Source organism: Vulpes lagopus, chromosome X, assembly GCF_018345385.1.
Source record: "Vulpes lagopus strain Blue_001 chromosome X, ASM1834538v1, whole genome shotgun sequence".
NCBI classification, from domain to species: domain Eukaryota; kingdom Metazoa; phylum Chordata; class Mammalia; order Carnivora; family Canidae; genus Vulpes; species Vulpes lagopus.
This window is the reverse complement of record NC_054848.1, coordinates 54,034,730-54,049,884: the sequence shown is the minus strand read 5'-3', so window position 1 is coordinate 54,049,884 and position 15,155 is coordinate 54,034,730. Positions and strand designations below refer to the sequence as shown.

General features: G+C 45.7%; 1 protein-coding gene across 4 annotated transcripts in view; it reads right to left on the bottom strand.

The window, feature by feature from the left end:
• EDA (ectodysplasin A) overlaps positions 1–15,155 on the bottom strand; it is a 435,889-nt gene that overhangs the window by 4,191 nt on the left and 416,543 nt on the right. The window contains exons 4-7 of one of the 4 annotated variants that reach the window (XM_041741022.1): positions 6,941–7,120; positions 5,493–5,527; positions 4,500–4,551; positions 1,699–1,820 (exon numbers count right to left, since the gene is read on the bottom strand). In XM_041741022.1, coding sequence (XP_041596956.1) covers positions 1,699–1,820; positions 4,500–4,551; positions 5,493–5,527; positions 6,941–7,120 — 389 coding nt within the window. Of the gene's footprint in view, positions 1–1,698; positions 1,830–4,499; positions 4,552–5,492; positions 5,528–6,940; positions 7,121–15,155 lie in introns of all 4 variants that reach the window. The other 3 variants (XM_041741023.1, XM_041741020.1, XM_041741021.1) reach the window with 3 other exon arrangements.

The window sequence follows — 15,155 nt, the reverse complement described above, 5'->3', positions numbered from 1 at the left end:
GGTGTTCGTTGCTCAACAGGAAGGCAAGGTGATGATGGGCTTATACGCTGCGCTTCCCCTACTCGGTGGGGCTCAGGGGGCAGAGCAAATCCCTTTTGAATAGCACACCAGTCCTTCACTCTGTGTGGGCAGGAACCACACCTTTCTGCCTTGGGTAGCTCTCCTGCCCTCCACCCGGGACAGCCCTGGCAGGAGGCATGGTGCTCTGCACGCGTTAGGTGCTCAATCAGTGCTACAGATGAATGAACACACATGAACGTCCAGTGCCATGCCCCAAGGACTTTTTGTGTCTGATCTTAGAAGTCTCTGATTCCCCAGAGAGGTCACTGTGACAACTTGCCATTTCTTAAACTCTTGAAGGACAGCTGCTCACTCAGCTTGCAGCTCCCCCTCCCCCATGACTGAATTTCTCTCACTGATTTTTACAGTGCCCCTTGGCCCCCTGATGATTAAAGAAACAGATCCAGGGAGACAGGGGAGGGGAATGGTGGTGCTATCCACCACAAATGAGCTGCAGAATTTGGAAGGACAAAACCCAGGCCCCTAACTTTACTTTGTGGCTCAAAGGAAGTGCTAACATACGTTCAATGGCCTGGTTTCAAGGGGGAGGATTTTCCGAGCTTTCATGGGGCTCAAGGTCTGAGGCCATTCCCAATTCTATTCTGGGTCCAGAAAATATCCCACCCCAAGCTTTGATCCACCCCCCCCCAAAAAAAGGAGTTTAGGAGAAATGGCCTATAGGACATTTGGATTACACCCATATCCCCCCTGGGGATTGGGAACCCCTCCAAAGTGTCATCCTAAATCACTTTATGAAAGGTTGCTCCCTCTGTTGGCTCTTCAGGACAAGTAGTGTATCCAGGTGGCCTATGATTTCTTGGGTCAGGACCCAAGCTGTGCCAGGATGCTTGGTGATGGGCTGAGCAAATGCTTGTTAACCCACCTTCTCTGGCCACTCTCCCGTGAGACCCTTCTGTTGACTCCGTAGTCCTTCTGTCCATCTGCCTGCTACTGCCCGCCCCACAGAAGGCTCAACCTCAGGGTTCATCTACCTCTAGCTCTGAGGAGGCACCCCAGGGGAAGCAAACAACAGGAGTAAAAGTGGCTGGGCAGGCAAAGGACAAAAACCAAGGGCCAAAAGGGCCGGGAGAGTGATGATGGGGTGGAGGAAGAAATGACAGAGACCCAGAGAGGGAGATAAGCAGATGGGAGAAAGAGGAAGGAAACCCTGTCAAAAATGTTTTTGAGGTGGAGAGACAGTTTGCAGGAGCACTATTTAATGTAAAGCTAGTGGTGTTGGGGGGCTAAGGAGTGCTCAGCTGCCCTGCCAGTGACTTTCAAGGGATATACACTGAATCAGAGATCAAGTTTAGCCCTGGAGCTCAACAGCTCAGTGGTGGAAATCCGGGCCTGGGGCTCAGCAGGGGAATGTCAGATGGCAGAGTGTGGGAGGGGTCTCTTTGCAGTTTTTCAACAATAACTGGCTGTGGTGGGGAGGGGGACGGTAGGAAACCCCAACTCCAACTGGCCCTTCTCTCTTTTCTCCTTTCCACTCCCTCCCAGTGTAGGGCCCCCACCCCAGTCACCCCAGAAAGCCGGAGGTTAGCAGGTCTTGGCTGGCTTCACAGTGCCCCTATGTGGCCTGCAACGGATCTGCATTCTGGATACAAGAAGAGTTAGGCCTAAGACCGTACTCACTTCTACCTGACTATAGATGAAGTAGGTGCCGTCCACCAGTACCTCCAGCTCCCCGCTGCGGGGATGTAGCTTAAACACCTTGGGGTTCATGGTGATGCGAGACCAGTCATTGAGCACTCCACCTGAAAGATCTCAGTATGAGAGAAGGGCAGTCACTCAGTACATGTCAGGATAATCTGGGCAACAGAAACAAGAGATGTCGAGTGGCACCTCCCCCATCCCAGTGCCAACAACAAGTGGCTAGGCCAGGAGGCCAAGCTTTAAGAACAGCATGTGGAAGCAGAGAGAGTATTCTGTTTGTCAAGCGGCTGCCAGGCATGTCTCAGGCCCCCAAGGTCCACTTATCTGTCTCCTTCTCTCCTTTCCTGACCCCTCTATCTGGAAGGGTCCTTAACTAACACCTTCTAGCTGGAATTGGGGGTGAGGGTAAGAAGAGAATGGGCATGCTGCCCTATTTTCTTTGTTGTTCTAGGGCCTGCACAGGCAAAATTCAGACACTGAGTGGCAGGCTAGGTCTTATTATTCTATTCTATTTCTCTAGCCATAGCTCCTGAGTCCTTCTCCTGTCTTGTCCGTTTGTGGGTTTTGTTCATCTCCTTAAAAGTTCCTTTTTCACAGTGCTTTCATGCCCAGTCCTTTCTGGAAGGCTTCCCTGGGCCCCCCATGAAACCACTCAGCCCAAGGAAATGTCTACCTGGAGAACCTTAGGGATCGGTGGTGGGGGCGTGTGAGGTAGACTTCATAGCAGCTGGAATGAGTGACTGACAGAAATAAGGCCCCATAGGAGAGGGGGATCTTTATGAAAGTAAGAGATAAACCACTAAGCAGCACTAGAACCAGCTCAGGGGCTAGTGAGGGGGTCTGGGAGTTGCACCCCTGGTGAAGCATCTGTCAGCCCAACCCCGTTGAGGGCAGAGGGGCAAGTCCTGTCACCTTCGTTGGACAGTGAGAGTCAGTGTGTGAAGGCAGAGGAAAAGCTTCCCTTTCAATCCTGCAGAAAGAGGGATGTTCCTTCTTACCACCAGAGGAGAGAGTCCAAGCCCTGGGGGCCTTTACCCCTCAAAACCATCCATTCTTCACCTGAGAAGTTGTGAATGTCCTTCTATGGCTAGTCTCAGGAGGCCTGCCTCTCTGAGATGTGAAGACACGAACCTCCTGGAATAGGTGGCCATCTTCCCTCGAGGCGACAGTGGGTGGGACAGGAGTTAGGAGGAGATGTCCTGGTTCTGTCCCTCCAAATGACTGCTCTGCATGATGTCTTTCCTCCCCCCCTCCTTCTGGCTGTTGGTAGAGCTAAATATCAGCATAAGCTACTCCAAGGGATTGGCCCCGAGAGGTTAGAACTGGTCTTGTTGTGTGGTAGTGGGAGCGAACTCTGTTGCTTCTGGCATAGAATAAGCATGGAGGCCACCTGTCCATCCAGACAAATCTATTTCCTGGCAGCCTCACTCCTCCATGGACAGATGATGATCATGTCCCATCCACGGCCCCAGGGCCCCAGGGCCCCAGGCACCTGGTCCCAGCAGGACTGCTTGGGTTTTGCTACTATTCTGTCCCTACTTATACTCTGGAGGAAATTAAAGTGCAGGCATCCAGGTAGCAGTCCTGGATGTAGCTAAGCCCAATCATTAAGGAAGCTCAGCACAGCCAGTTCAGGACTGACTGGACTCTTAGGAGCTGTCCCCATGCAGCAGGTTTCTTAGCCTTCATTTACTGTCTCTGCACTCCAAGCCCCTCCCACTCCAAGCTCTGTAAGCATCTGGCATCTTGGCTGGCTTGCTGCTTCTCGAGGCTCCTGGGGGTTCATGCATTCCAGGCTGTGTACACCCTGGGGATTGGACATTATTTCAAAGTGCTGTTCTTTAATGAATGTTCATGTTTCTTTGGGGGAGAAAATGAACCTAATCATTCGGTAGAGTGGTACGCACATCACTGAAGTAGCATAGTGCCGTGGAAAGAATCAGACATAGTTTTGAATGCCAGCTCCTACAGTCAACTGAAATCTTGGGCCAGTTAATTAACCTCTCTAAGCTTCAGCTTCTGTCTCTGCAAAAAGGAGCTGATACCTACATCACTGGCTGTTGTGAGGATCCCATAAAATGAAAGACAAAAGAATGCATGTTGAAAACTCTAAAGTACCGGACAAATATAAGGCAGTATGATTTCTTACCGTATGATCCATTCTCTCTGGGACTCTGGTTCCCCAGCTTTTAAATGCAGGGATTACATTAAATCAGTTTTCTTAATCCCCTTAAATCTGTCCCCGCCTTTTTTTTTTATAGGTACTAGCATCCCATACCCCCTGGAGAGTCTAGCATGCCTTCCCTTCCACAACCGACCCCCTCCCTAGAAATGCTCCCTCCACCCATTTTCCGTGGAGACCCATCAGACATGAAGAATTTAATTTTCTGTAGTTTTACCTTCTCTAGTTTGTACCGTGAAAATGTCGATCGAACTACACAAATTTCCTTGGTGACTCTGATACAAACCTCCATCTACCTAGAATTCCCCATCTCAGTGATATCTCAAGTCCCTTTCTGTTTCTTCACCCGTGATTCTAAATGCAATTTATGTGCATTTAGAACCGGTCTAGGTGCAAGTAATTACCCAGGACAGCCAGTAGAGCGCAAAGGGAGCAGAGAATGGCCCCTGCCGCCCAGGGTCCTTCAGGGACCAGGCAGTAGCTAGGCTGTGATTCTTTGAAGACCACTGCTGCCCCTAGGGAGGAAGGAGGAGGGAGGGCGGAGAGAGGAGGGAGGGCGGAGGGCTCCTCTTAGGGGAGAGCCTACTTTGACTCTTACCATTCTTGACTTGGATTGCTGACCCTTGGCCCTGTAGATGCACCACAGCTGGCTGGGAGGATAAGGACAGAGAGAGTAGTCACTGAATGCTCATATTTCCACCAGCTAACATATTTCCCCCTCTGGCTTCCAATCTCATTTCCCAGTTCTGATCCCTTTCTCCTGTCCTGGGATGCCAGGGACCTGGGATCTGCTGGTGATTGGTACCTCTTACTGTGATTTGTACCTCCATCACTTCCTGGCTGGGTGACCTCAGGAGAGTGGAATGCCACTGAGCCTCATTTCCCTAACTATGAAATGGGGATTTTAAGAATCTCTGTCTGGCCTCTCTTACAGGGGACGTTGGAAGATCAAATGAGGTGATGGATATAAAATTCCCTGCAAGCCATCAAGCACTGTGCAGCTGTGTGTATTTCTAACTGTGGCCAAACAGCTGTAGTAAGAGTCTGACATGAGACAAGGCAAAGGCAGCAGAACTTGCCAATAGAAACAGATTAGGAAGCTCAAAGACAAGGCAGGAGCCCTTCAGGCCATTAAGGCAGAAACCCAGGCGGGGTTTGGCCTGGAGCTGGTTGACTGGTTTTCAAGCTCCAGATCCCAGGCAGTCTGAGTGCTGACAAGGTGTCTGGTGTGGGTGGGAAGTCGGAGGCTCAGGTGGCTAGGCTTGACTGGCAGCTCATTTCTGCGGATGACTGAGCCTGGCTATGGTGACCCACTGTCTTCTGTGCATGGGAAAAAATGTCTGTGGCAAGGCTTCCTTTCCTTAGTTACAGGTAGTTACAGGCGGGCCCTGGGGCAAAGCTTTTCTGTTCCTGGAGATGGGAGGGGGCTGTGAGTGAACAACCTCTGGACCTCCAGGGTATCCACACAAAACAAAGCTTCAGCAAACTTTTTTTTAAATGAGCCTCAGCAAACTTAATAGGGAGCCACTCAAAGGTGGCTCTAGCCTCTTGGCCTTCCCTCCTCCCCAGAAGAGAGCCATTTCCAGCCAACCTGGTTTTCTCGAGGTCCAGCTTTATCAGCAGTACCTGAAAAATAGGACAGGGCAATCAGAGGGCATGCTTCTACTTCCCTATCTCCTCAGCTAGGTAGTGAGTGGTGGTAAGACTTGCTCTGGGCAGCCAAGCCCTGGGATGGGAGAGGACACCACTCACTTCTCTTACTCCTCCCTGACCTGCCTCTTCAGTGGGCTCAGCGTCCAGCAGGTAAACTGGCCTCTTGCTAATGCTGGCCCCAGGGCAAGCTTCACTCTGCACTGGGAGAGACAGGTGAGAGTGCCTTCCTGTCACTATGTGACCCCGAGACTGTGCCGTTTGCTTTAGTCTTTGGCTCCCTTTATTTTCTTCAGAGAGAGCATTGCCATTTTTAAGTATCTTACTTCTTTAATCATCTCTCTCCCCTCTGGGACATAAACTTCATGAGAACAGGGACCACTTATCAATATATCTGTTGCACATAGGAAGTACTCAAGATCTGTGGAAAGGTTGGATACAAACAAACCCCCTCCCCAGCTCCCATCTCTTATGGTCACACTAATGCTGATTAGCCCCATTTGAACTATGAGTCGAAGAATCCAAGTCCTGCTACAGAATTTTTGGACCTAGAGAAATCAGCTGCATAAAGAGTCCATTTCTTTAAAGCTCCAAGGTGCAAGAGGGGAGCAGGAGAAGGAAATAACAACTGACCTAAGCCCTGGCAGGCTGACTCCTGTTAGTTCCAATTAGGCAGGTTTGGATTGGCATCTATACCCTTTGGATGCCCTTCTGGGTCCAAGGGGAAAGATGCACAGAGATCCAATGCTATCTGAATGGGCAATGTGTGTGTGGGGGGTAGGGATGTAGTGCAAGAGGCACTTGACTGCTCAGTCTTAGTGGCTGCACTTGCTTCTTCCACAGCCCAAGTGGCTGAAAAGTTTCCAGCTCTTTGGTCACCAGTGACTACTTGTCTACCTTTCTGGGAAAGGCATTTCAGAGTTCATAGGATGAGACTGTTCTAGGGCTTGTAATTTTTTTTCCAGTCCCCAACATTCCTCCCCTGTTTCCAGTCAGACATAAACATGTAGTATTAGATGTTGGAAATCAGAGCAAACTAAATCCATCCCCCACTGGAAATCTAGTATAAACCCTCAGGGCCACTGGCTCTGGCACGTATGAGTTTACTGGCTCACTGCAGGGAGGCCCAGAATCAGGGAGGACTTACGACGGGAAGGTCAAGAACAGGTGGCCTGTCCTTGACAGGTTGGTATACACAAGAAGTTAGAATAAGTCAGGCCCTACTGGCTTGTCCAATTCCTAGCTTCCCACTGACCTGGGAGACCTGCTTTTCTTATTGCTCGCCAAAGCCATCACCACCATTGGAAACTGCTCTCAGGATCACCCACTCCTGCTTTTTTAAAGTACTTGCAAAGAGCCTGGGGCAGGTGGAGAGACAGAGGAACTCACCAGAAGGTCCCTGTAGGCCAGGGGGTCCCTGAGGACCAGGAGGACCTGGAGGGCCAGGTGGTCCCATAACAGTTGTTCCTGGAATCCCAGGAATTCCTGGAATCCCTGGGGGTCCCTGGGGTCCTGGAGGGCCTGGAGGGCCTGGAGGGCCATTGGGCCCAGGAGGTCCTGCCTTCTTTCCTAAAAGACAAATTCAGTGTTAAATTTGTAGTTATTTACTGATAACAAACATACTGTTCTACAGACTTCCAAAGACACAAAGTCAGCCCTTTGGGACTTCTGCTGTTACAGAGGTGAACACCTTTATTATACAACATACACACACACCCTATCCTCTTTCATGAATAATTATTTACAGAGCTAGTTTGACGATATAGAAATAAATGACCCTTAAGGAGCTCAATCTTTTTTTTTAAAGATTTTATTTATTTATTTGTTTGTTTTTTTAATTTATGATAGTCAAACAGAGAGAGAGAGAGAGAGGCGGAGACACAGGCAGAGGGAGAAGCAGGCTCCATGCACCGGGAACCTGACGTGGGATTCGATCCCGGGTCTCCAGGATCGCGTCCTGGGCCAAAGGCAGGCGCCAAACCACTGCGCCACCCAGGGATCTCTGTTTGTTCTTAAAAGATTTTATTTATTCATGAGAGACACACAGAGAGAGGCAGAGACATACACAGAGGAAGAAGCAGGCTTCCTGCGGGGAACCCGATGTATGACTTGATTCCTGGACCCAGGGATCATGCCCTGAGATGAAGGCAGACTCTCAACTGCTGAGCCACCCAGGAGTCCCCAGATGTTATTTATTTATTTGAGAGAGAAAAAGAGAGAGAGCACAAGAGAGAGCACAAGCGAATGGAGGGGCAGAGGGAGAGGGTGAAGCAGACTCCCCGTTGAGCAGGGAGCCCGATGTGGGCTCAATCCCAGGATCCTGAGCCAAACAAACAAACAACAAACAAACAAACAAACAAAAATGTCTGAGCCACCCAGGGACCCCTAAGGAGCTCAGTCTACTGGGGAAACAGATACAGGCACAAGATAGTATAAGTGCTATATTAATAGTAGGGACAAAATGCTTTAGAGGTCAGAGAAGGCTTCAAAAAGGAGGTTGCATTTCAGCTGAGTCCAAGAGATTAGAATTATCAAGTGGCTAGATGTGTGGGTCACTGTTTTGAATTGAGAATTGGGCTGTAGTTGAAGAGTGTCACTTTCATGTTTACTGCCCAATTTGGTGGACTTGATGCAGATAGGAAGAGGGAGCTAGGAGGACAGCCTGACATTGGGAATAATATCAACACTAGGAAGGTTTCCTACAGAAGTCAAGATATACAGGAACTACAGTTTGGTATAGGGGTGGTGGTAGCTGTAAATGAGGAATGGGAAGGAATTGGGGAAATAAGAGGTGAAGGGGCATGAAGAGAGGGGGGCAAAGGAAGGCAGGGAGAGAGAGATTGAATGAAAGAAGGAGAGGTGGAGAGTAGAAAAAGCTGAGGAGACAGCTGGCAAGTTTTTCTTTCTCAGCTGACCTCTCTAAACCCTATTTTTAAAGGTCTCTGGGAAAGGCAATTTCTGTAAACTCCCTTGGTAACATGTTCCAGTGTTTATCACCCCCTCACTGTTAGGAAGTTCTTCCGTATATTTAGCTGAAATTCCTCCTGAGGCAATTTAAGGTTTTATTCTAATCTTTGTGTTGATAGAGAAGAATAGTTACCATCATACACATAATAACCCTCATATGCTCATAGACATTAAGTCACCTATCAACCTCCATTTTTATAGGCTAAATAATCTGGCTTCCCAGCATCCTTCCTCTGAGGCCCTATTCTCCAATGTATTATTTTTTTTAAGATTTTTGAAATTTATTTGAGAGAGAGAGAGTGAACAGCAAGTGAGGGAACAAGGGTAGGGAGGAAAGGGCGAGGGAGGAGTCCTCACTAAGCAGGGAGCCCGGTGTGGGGCAATGCAAGGCTCAATCCCAGGACCCTGAGACCATGACCTGAGCTGAAGGCAGACACTTAACCGACTGAGCCATCCAGGCACCCCTTCTCCAATGTAAGTAAGCCCACCAACTCCTCCCCATTTCCTCCTCTCTATCTTTTCAGAAAAATCCCAGCCCATCTATTCTATATTCCAGTCTTTTCAACATTCCCAGGAATGCATTCCCAGTATTCCCAGCTACCAGGATGTAGCTATTTGACAGGTCATAACTGTGGTCTTGTACCAAAATCTGCAGCTCCAGTTTACTTCCTTTGCTCTGTGCAGCCCAATTCACGCACTGCAGGTGGCTCGGGGGAGAGGGCATCTTCTTCCCTTCACTGCTTTCTCACAGTTTTGTGGAAATCCCAGGAATAGAAGGCTTTGGCCAGACTCCATGACAGTATCTCCACCTATGGTACTTTCTTAGTTTTAAATGTAACCCTCTTAAGTCTCACTTAAATACTTCCTTAACTCTGACTCCTTGCTCCCCAGACTCTTAGGCAGGAGAATCCTGACCTGATTTATCAGGACCTCCTTTAAAAATAATGCTGCATGCTCCAGAAACTCAATCCCCATTGCAATGCCATTCAAGAGGCCTGTTGTCCATGTTTAGCCATGTCTGCGTTTGGACTGAAACAACAGGGTCATTATGGGGCTCCTTCCCCAGGGAGGAAAGAAAGGAAGGTCCACAGAGCTTCTTTCCCTTGGAGACTCCCTTGTAGCCTTAAAGACCCAGAGGCAGGAAGGAGCTTTACCATTTTCCATGCACATAGCAGCAACAAAAGATTGGATCTGTCCAGTTTCTAGATTAGCCAATTTCAAGATGCTAAACAGGAAAGCCATCTCCCTTCAGATTTGGGCAGCTTCCAAGTCAGGCTTATTTAGTGCCCAAGTTTCAATTCCAGCTAGTGCAGCGGAGAGAACACAAAATCTGTAGACAGGAGATAAGGCTGTAAGCACCAGCTCTGCCACAGATGTACTTTGGGCAAATCCCTATCTCTCTCTGAGCCTTAATTTTTCTGTTAGTGAAATGAAGTTTGGCCTTGATGATTTCTCTAAATTTCCTCCCAAGACTAAGGTTCCATGAGGACGACTGACTTACCCCTGGCAGTCAGGAAACTTCCCTAACCTGTTTGTAAGGTCTGCTTCTCCCTCATTGTTCTCTGGTTGGCAGAGACACAGAGGAGGGTGCATATTAGATTGTTCTATGTCCCAGAATTAACAGGCCTAACTGATTTTCAAGTTAGAGGGTGTTCCGTGGGTAGTACAAACTTCAGTGTCAAGACTGTGAATCTCCTGTGATTGCTAATATAATTTTGGAAGAATTATACCCAGAAACTCCTCTAGTCAAAGAGAATAATGAAAAAAAAAAAAAAGAGAATAATGATTGCAGTGTAAACAGAGGATGTTCACTTATGAAAATGTTAGAAAGCATTTGGGAAAAAGCTCCTGCTGTATTCTAGTGCTGCAGCTGTTCCTCTTTGCTCTTCTGTAACTAGGTTTAGGTAAGTGTGCTTCTCACACTTGCATACTTACAGAAAGTTGGCCCACAGAGAAGCATGAACAAAATGACTCCTGGACAAGAGGATGACTTTAGAGGATTGAATTCCTTCTCCAGATTTCCTCACTTTAACAGAACTCTCCATGATACAAAAGCCCAGAGACTTCTCTACTTAGAAAAATATCAGAAAGGGAAACAGAACATGAGAGACTCCTAACTCTGGGAAACGAACAAGGGGTGGTAGAAAGGGAGGTGGGTGGGGTGCGGGGGTGACTGGGTGACGGGCACTGAGGGGGGCACTTGATGGGATGAGCACTGGGTGTTATGCTATATGTTGGCAAGTTGGACACCAATAAAAAATAAATTAAAAAAAGAAAAAAAAGAAAATTGTCCTGTGCACTCTTAGATGACAGAATAATCAACATTCTTTTCAAAGCTAAACTTTGTGAGAGGGGCATTTCCCTAACCTTTTAGTGAAGGACAAAGTGTTGAAAGAACAAATAAACACAAGTGAGTGAAGGGGGGCGGAGAGGGAGGGAGAAATCTGGAGGGAGAGGGAGAGAGAGAGAATGGACAAGAGCAAGTTAGTTATAGGAGAGGAAAATTCTATTAAAAATGGAAATTAAGTGAACAACTCAATTTACCTCTTCGGGCATGTGCTTATTCACTGTGTCCAAGGAAATCTGTATTAAATGGCTTCTAAATCACTTTCAGTCAAAGTAAATGTTTAAGGCCTATGTGCATTCTCCTAATAATGGCCCATATTCAAGGTAGCAGTGCTAGGCAGTGATCTGAGTCCCTGCAAGAGACATTGGATTCTCTGAATTGTAGTATTTTTTTTTCTCTGAATTGTAATTACAGGCTTCTTGCCTAGATACTTGTATTCTCTTGCCACTAGCAAGTGTGTTCTCTCAGTGCTCAGCCACTGGATAACACTATACCTGGGCACCATTCCCAACTACACACATGACCTACACTCTGGTACATAACTAGCCTACTTGGTGTTTCCCTAAACACACCATGTTTTTCATGCTTCTGGGAGATTTGAGTATGCTGTTCCCTTTGCTGGAATGTCCTTCCACTTCTTCCTCCCTTCATCCTTTAAAGTCCAGGTTAAATACTGTTTTTTTTCCTCCTGAGATGTGGTTCCTTACTCCCCCAGGGAGAACTACTTGTTCTTTCTCTATGCTTCCACAGCACACTGTTCATGCTTTTATGATAGCACTTTTTTCATATGGCACTGCAATTATTTGTGTGTACTTCCACTATTCCAGCTACACTAGGAGATTTTTGAGGTCAGGCACCACTTTTCTTTTCTTCTTTTCTTTTTTTAGGCACCACTTTTCTTTATCTCAGTATCTCTATTCCTGACAATTATAGAATGCTTTATTAGCTGTCTAGTGAATGAGTGAAAACAGAACAAAACAAAACAAAACAAAACTAGTAGCTGTAATTAGAAAGTGTTCCCAAGTCCACCTATTAAAAAGAGGTCATCCCTGGACTTGTTTAGGACCAGAAGGTGTCCATGTCAAAGCATGGTGAATTTTCTAGGTTTATTACAATTTCCATTTTAAAAAAGGATGTGACAAAAGTTAAAAACTACATGCTTGAAATGGTAATCAAAACAGGAATGGTACAAAAAAAAAAAAAAACAAAAAAACCAGGAACAGCACTGGCACAAAAATAGATACAGAGATCAATAGAACAGAATAGAAAACCCAGAAATGAACCCACAATTATATGGCCAACTAATTTTTGACAAACCAGGAAAAAATATCCAATCAGAAAAAGACAGCCTTTTCAACAAATGGTGTTGCGAAACTGGACAGCAATATGCATAAGAATGAAACTGGACCACTTTCTTACACCATACACAAAAAATAAATTTAAAATCGATTGAAGACTTAAATGTGAGACCTGAAACCAGAAAAATCCTAGAATAGAACACAGGCAGTAACTTCTTTGACATTGGCCATAGCAACTTCTCTAGATATGTCTCCTGAGGCAAGGGTAATAAATTAAAAAATACACTATTGGAACTACATCAAAATAAAAAGCTTCTGCAAAGCATAGGAAACAATCAACAAAACTAAAAGGCAACCTAAAGAATGGGAGAAGATATTTGAAAATGACATATCTGATAAAGGGTTAGTATCCAAAATCTATCAAGTGCTTTTCAAAGTCAGTATCCTCAAAACAAATAATCCAATTAGAAAATGGGCAGAAGATATGAATAGACACATTTCCAAAGAAGACACACAGATAGCCAAGAGACACATGAAAGGATGCTCAACATCACTTATCAGGAAATGTAAATCAAAATGATAGTTAGATCATCTCGCACCTGTCAGAATGGCTAACATCAATAACACAAGAAACAACAGGTGTTGGCTGGCAAGGATGTGGAGTAAAAGGGAACCCTTTTGCACTGTTGGTGGGAATGCAAACTGGTGCCACCACTCTGGAAAACAGTATGGAGTTTCCTCAAAAAGTTAAAAATAGAACTATCCTATAATCCAGCAATTGCAGTACTAGATATTTACACAAAGGATACAAAAATGCTAATTCAAAGGAATACATGCACCCTGATGTTTATAGCAGCAGTATCTACAATAGCCAAATTATGGAAATAGCCCAAGTGCCCACTGGCTGATGAATTGAGAAATAAGATGTGGTGTATAGATACAATGGACTTTTGCTCAGCCATAAAAAAGAATGATATTTTGCCATTTGCAACAACATAGATGGAGGTAGAGAGTATTATGCTAAGTGAAATAAGTCAGTCAAAGAAAGACAAATACCATATGATTTCACTCATATGTGGAATTTAAGGAAAAAAAATAAGCAAATGGGAAGAGAGAGAGAGAGACAGACAGACAGACAGACAGACACTAAGAAACAGACTCTTGGGCAGCCCAGGTGGCTCAGTGGTTTAGCGCCGCCTTCAGCCCAGGGTGTGATCCTGGAGACCCAGGATCGAGTCCCATGTCAGGTTTCCTGCATAGAGCCTGCTTCTCCCTCTGCCTGTGTCTCTGCCTCTCTGTCTGTCTGTCTCTCATAAATAATAAAAAAAGAAACAGACTCTTAACTATAGTCAATAAATTGATGGTTACCAGAGGGGAGGGGGCAGGAGGATGGGTTAAATAGGTGGTAGGGATTAAGGAGTGCACTTGTTGTGATGAACACTGGGTGATGTATGGGATTATTGAATCACTATATTGTACACCTGAAACTAATATAACACTGTTAACTAACTGGAATTAAAATACTTAAAAAACTAAAAATAAATGATCTATCAAGCCATTAAAAGATATGGAGTTACTTAAATATGTATTACTAAGTGAAAGAAGCCAATCTCAAAAGGCTACATACTGACATTTTGGAAAAGGCAACACTAAAAAGACAGTAGAAAGATCAGTGGTTGTGAGGGGCAAAACAGAAAGGCTTTTTAGGGCAGTGAAACTATTCTTTATAATACTGTAATCCATGGAAATCTATGTCGCTATACATTTGTCAAAACCCATAGAATGTACAGCACTAAAATGAAGCCGATATGTACTTTGAGTGATAATGTTATATCAATGGATCTTCATCAATTATAACAAATGTACAAGATGGTGCAAGATGTTGATAGTGGGGGAGGCTGTCCATGTGTGGGGGCATAGAATATATGGGAATGCTCTGTACTTTCCCCTCAATTTTGTTGTGAACCTACAACTGCTCTAAAAAAAAACTATTAGAAAAAACCTACATGCTTAAAAATCAAATTTACTTTCTTAAATACATAATATCTTGGTGAATGCCCAGGCCCAATAGAGAAAGTTTTCCTCATTGACCCCAGGTCTCTGGCTGTTTTCCAACTTTGCTCAGATCAGGTCCTCAGGAGGCCAGGCCATTCCTCAGCTTCTTTACAACAGGGACATAGGTTTTCCATGTAGGCCATGGTACCTCAAGCCACCACAGTACCCTAGTGCTTAGAGGAGTGACAGGCAGCAGCTGAAGCCAGTCCCTTTGGCCTAATCTGGGATTGGTAATCTACTCTATAAAGCTCCAGAAATTTCTAACAGAATCATTTTACTTAAAGAACTTTATTTTTTAAAAGATCTTATTTGAGAGAGAGAGAGAGAGAGAGAGAGAGAGAGAGAGAGAAAGCAGAGGCAGGGGGAGGGGCAGAGGAAGATAGAGAAGCAGACTTCCTGCTGAGTGGGGGAGCCCATCTTGGGGCTCCATTCCAGGATCCTGGGATCATGACCAAAGCTGAAGGCAGACGTTTAAGCTACTGAGCCATCCAGACACCCCTACTTAAAGAATTTTAATGAAAAATCAGTAATTTCACTTCATTTTCTTTCCAGGTCAGAACACAGAAACAAATAGGTACTTACAACTGGTTTTGTAGTTTGTTTTTTAAGTCCTAAGGAGTGGACCATATTGCCTTATTATGTCTTTTGGAACTTATTCTGTCTTTGGGTTCTCCTCTTCAAGTATGCAAGTGCTTGTACAAGCTCTTGGGCCAGTCCTATTGCAAGTATATCAGAAACATACTGACCCAACAATGGCACAATGGATCTGCTCAACTAGAAGCTTCTTTGAAAGGACCAAAAGATCAGGGTATTCCTTCAGCTTTCTTTTTCCACCACAGAGAAAATGATACTGAAACTCTAAAGCAAGAAAAGCCTCCCTGGTACTGACACCTCTCAGAAGGTAGTCCCCACAAGCTGTCTTAGGACTTTGTATGTG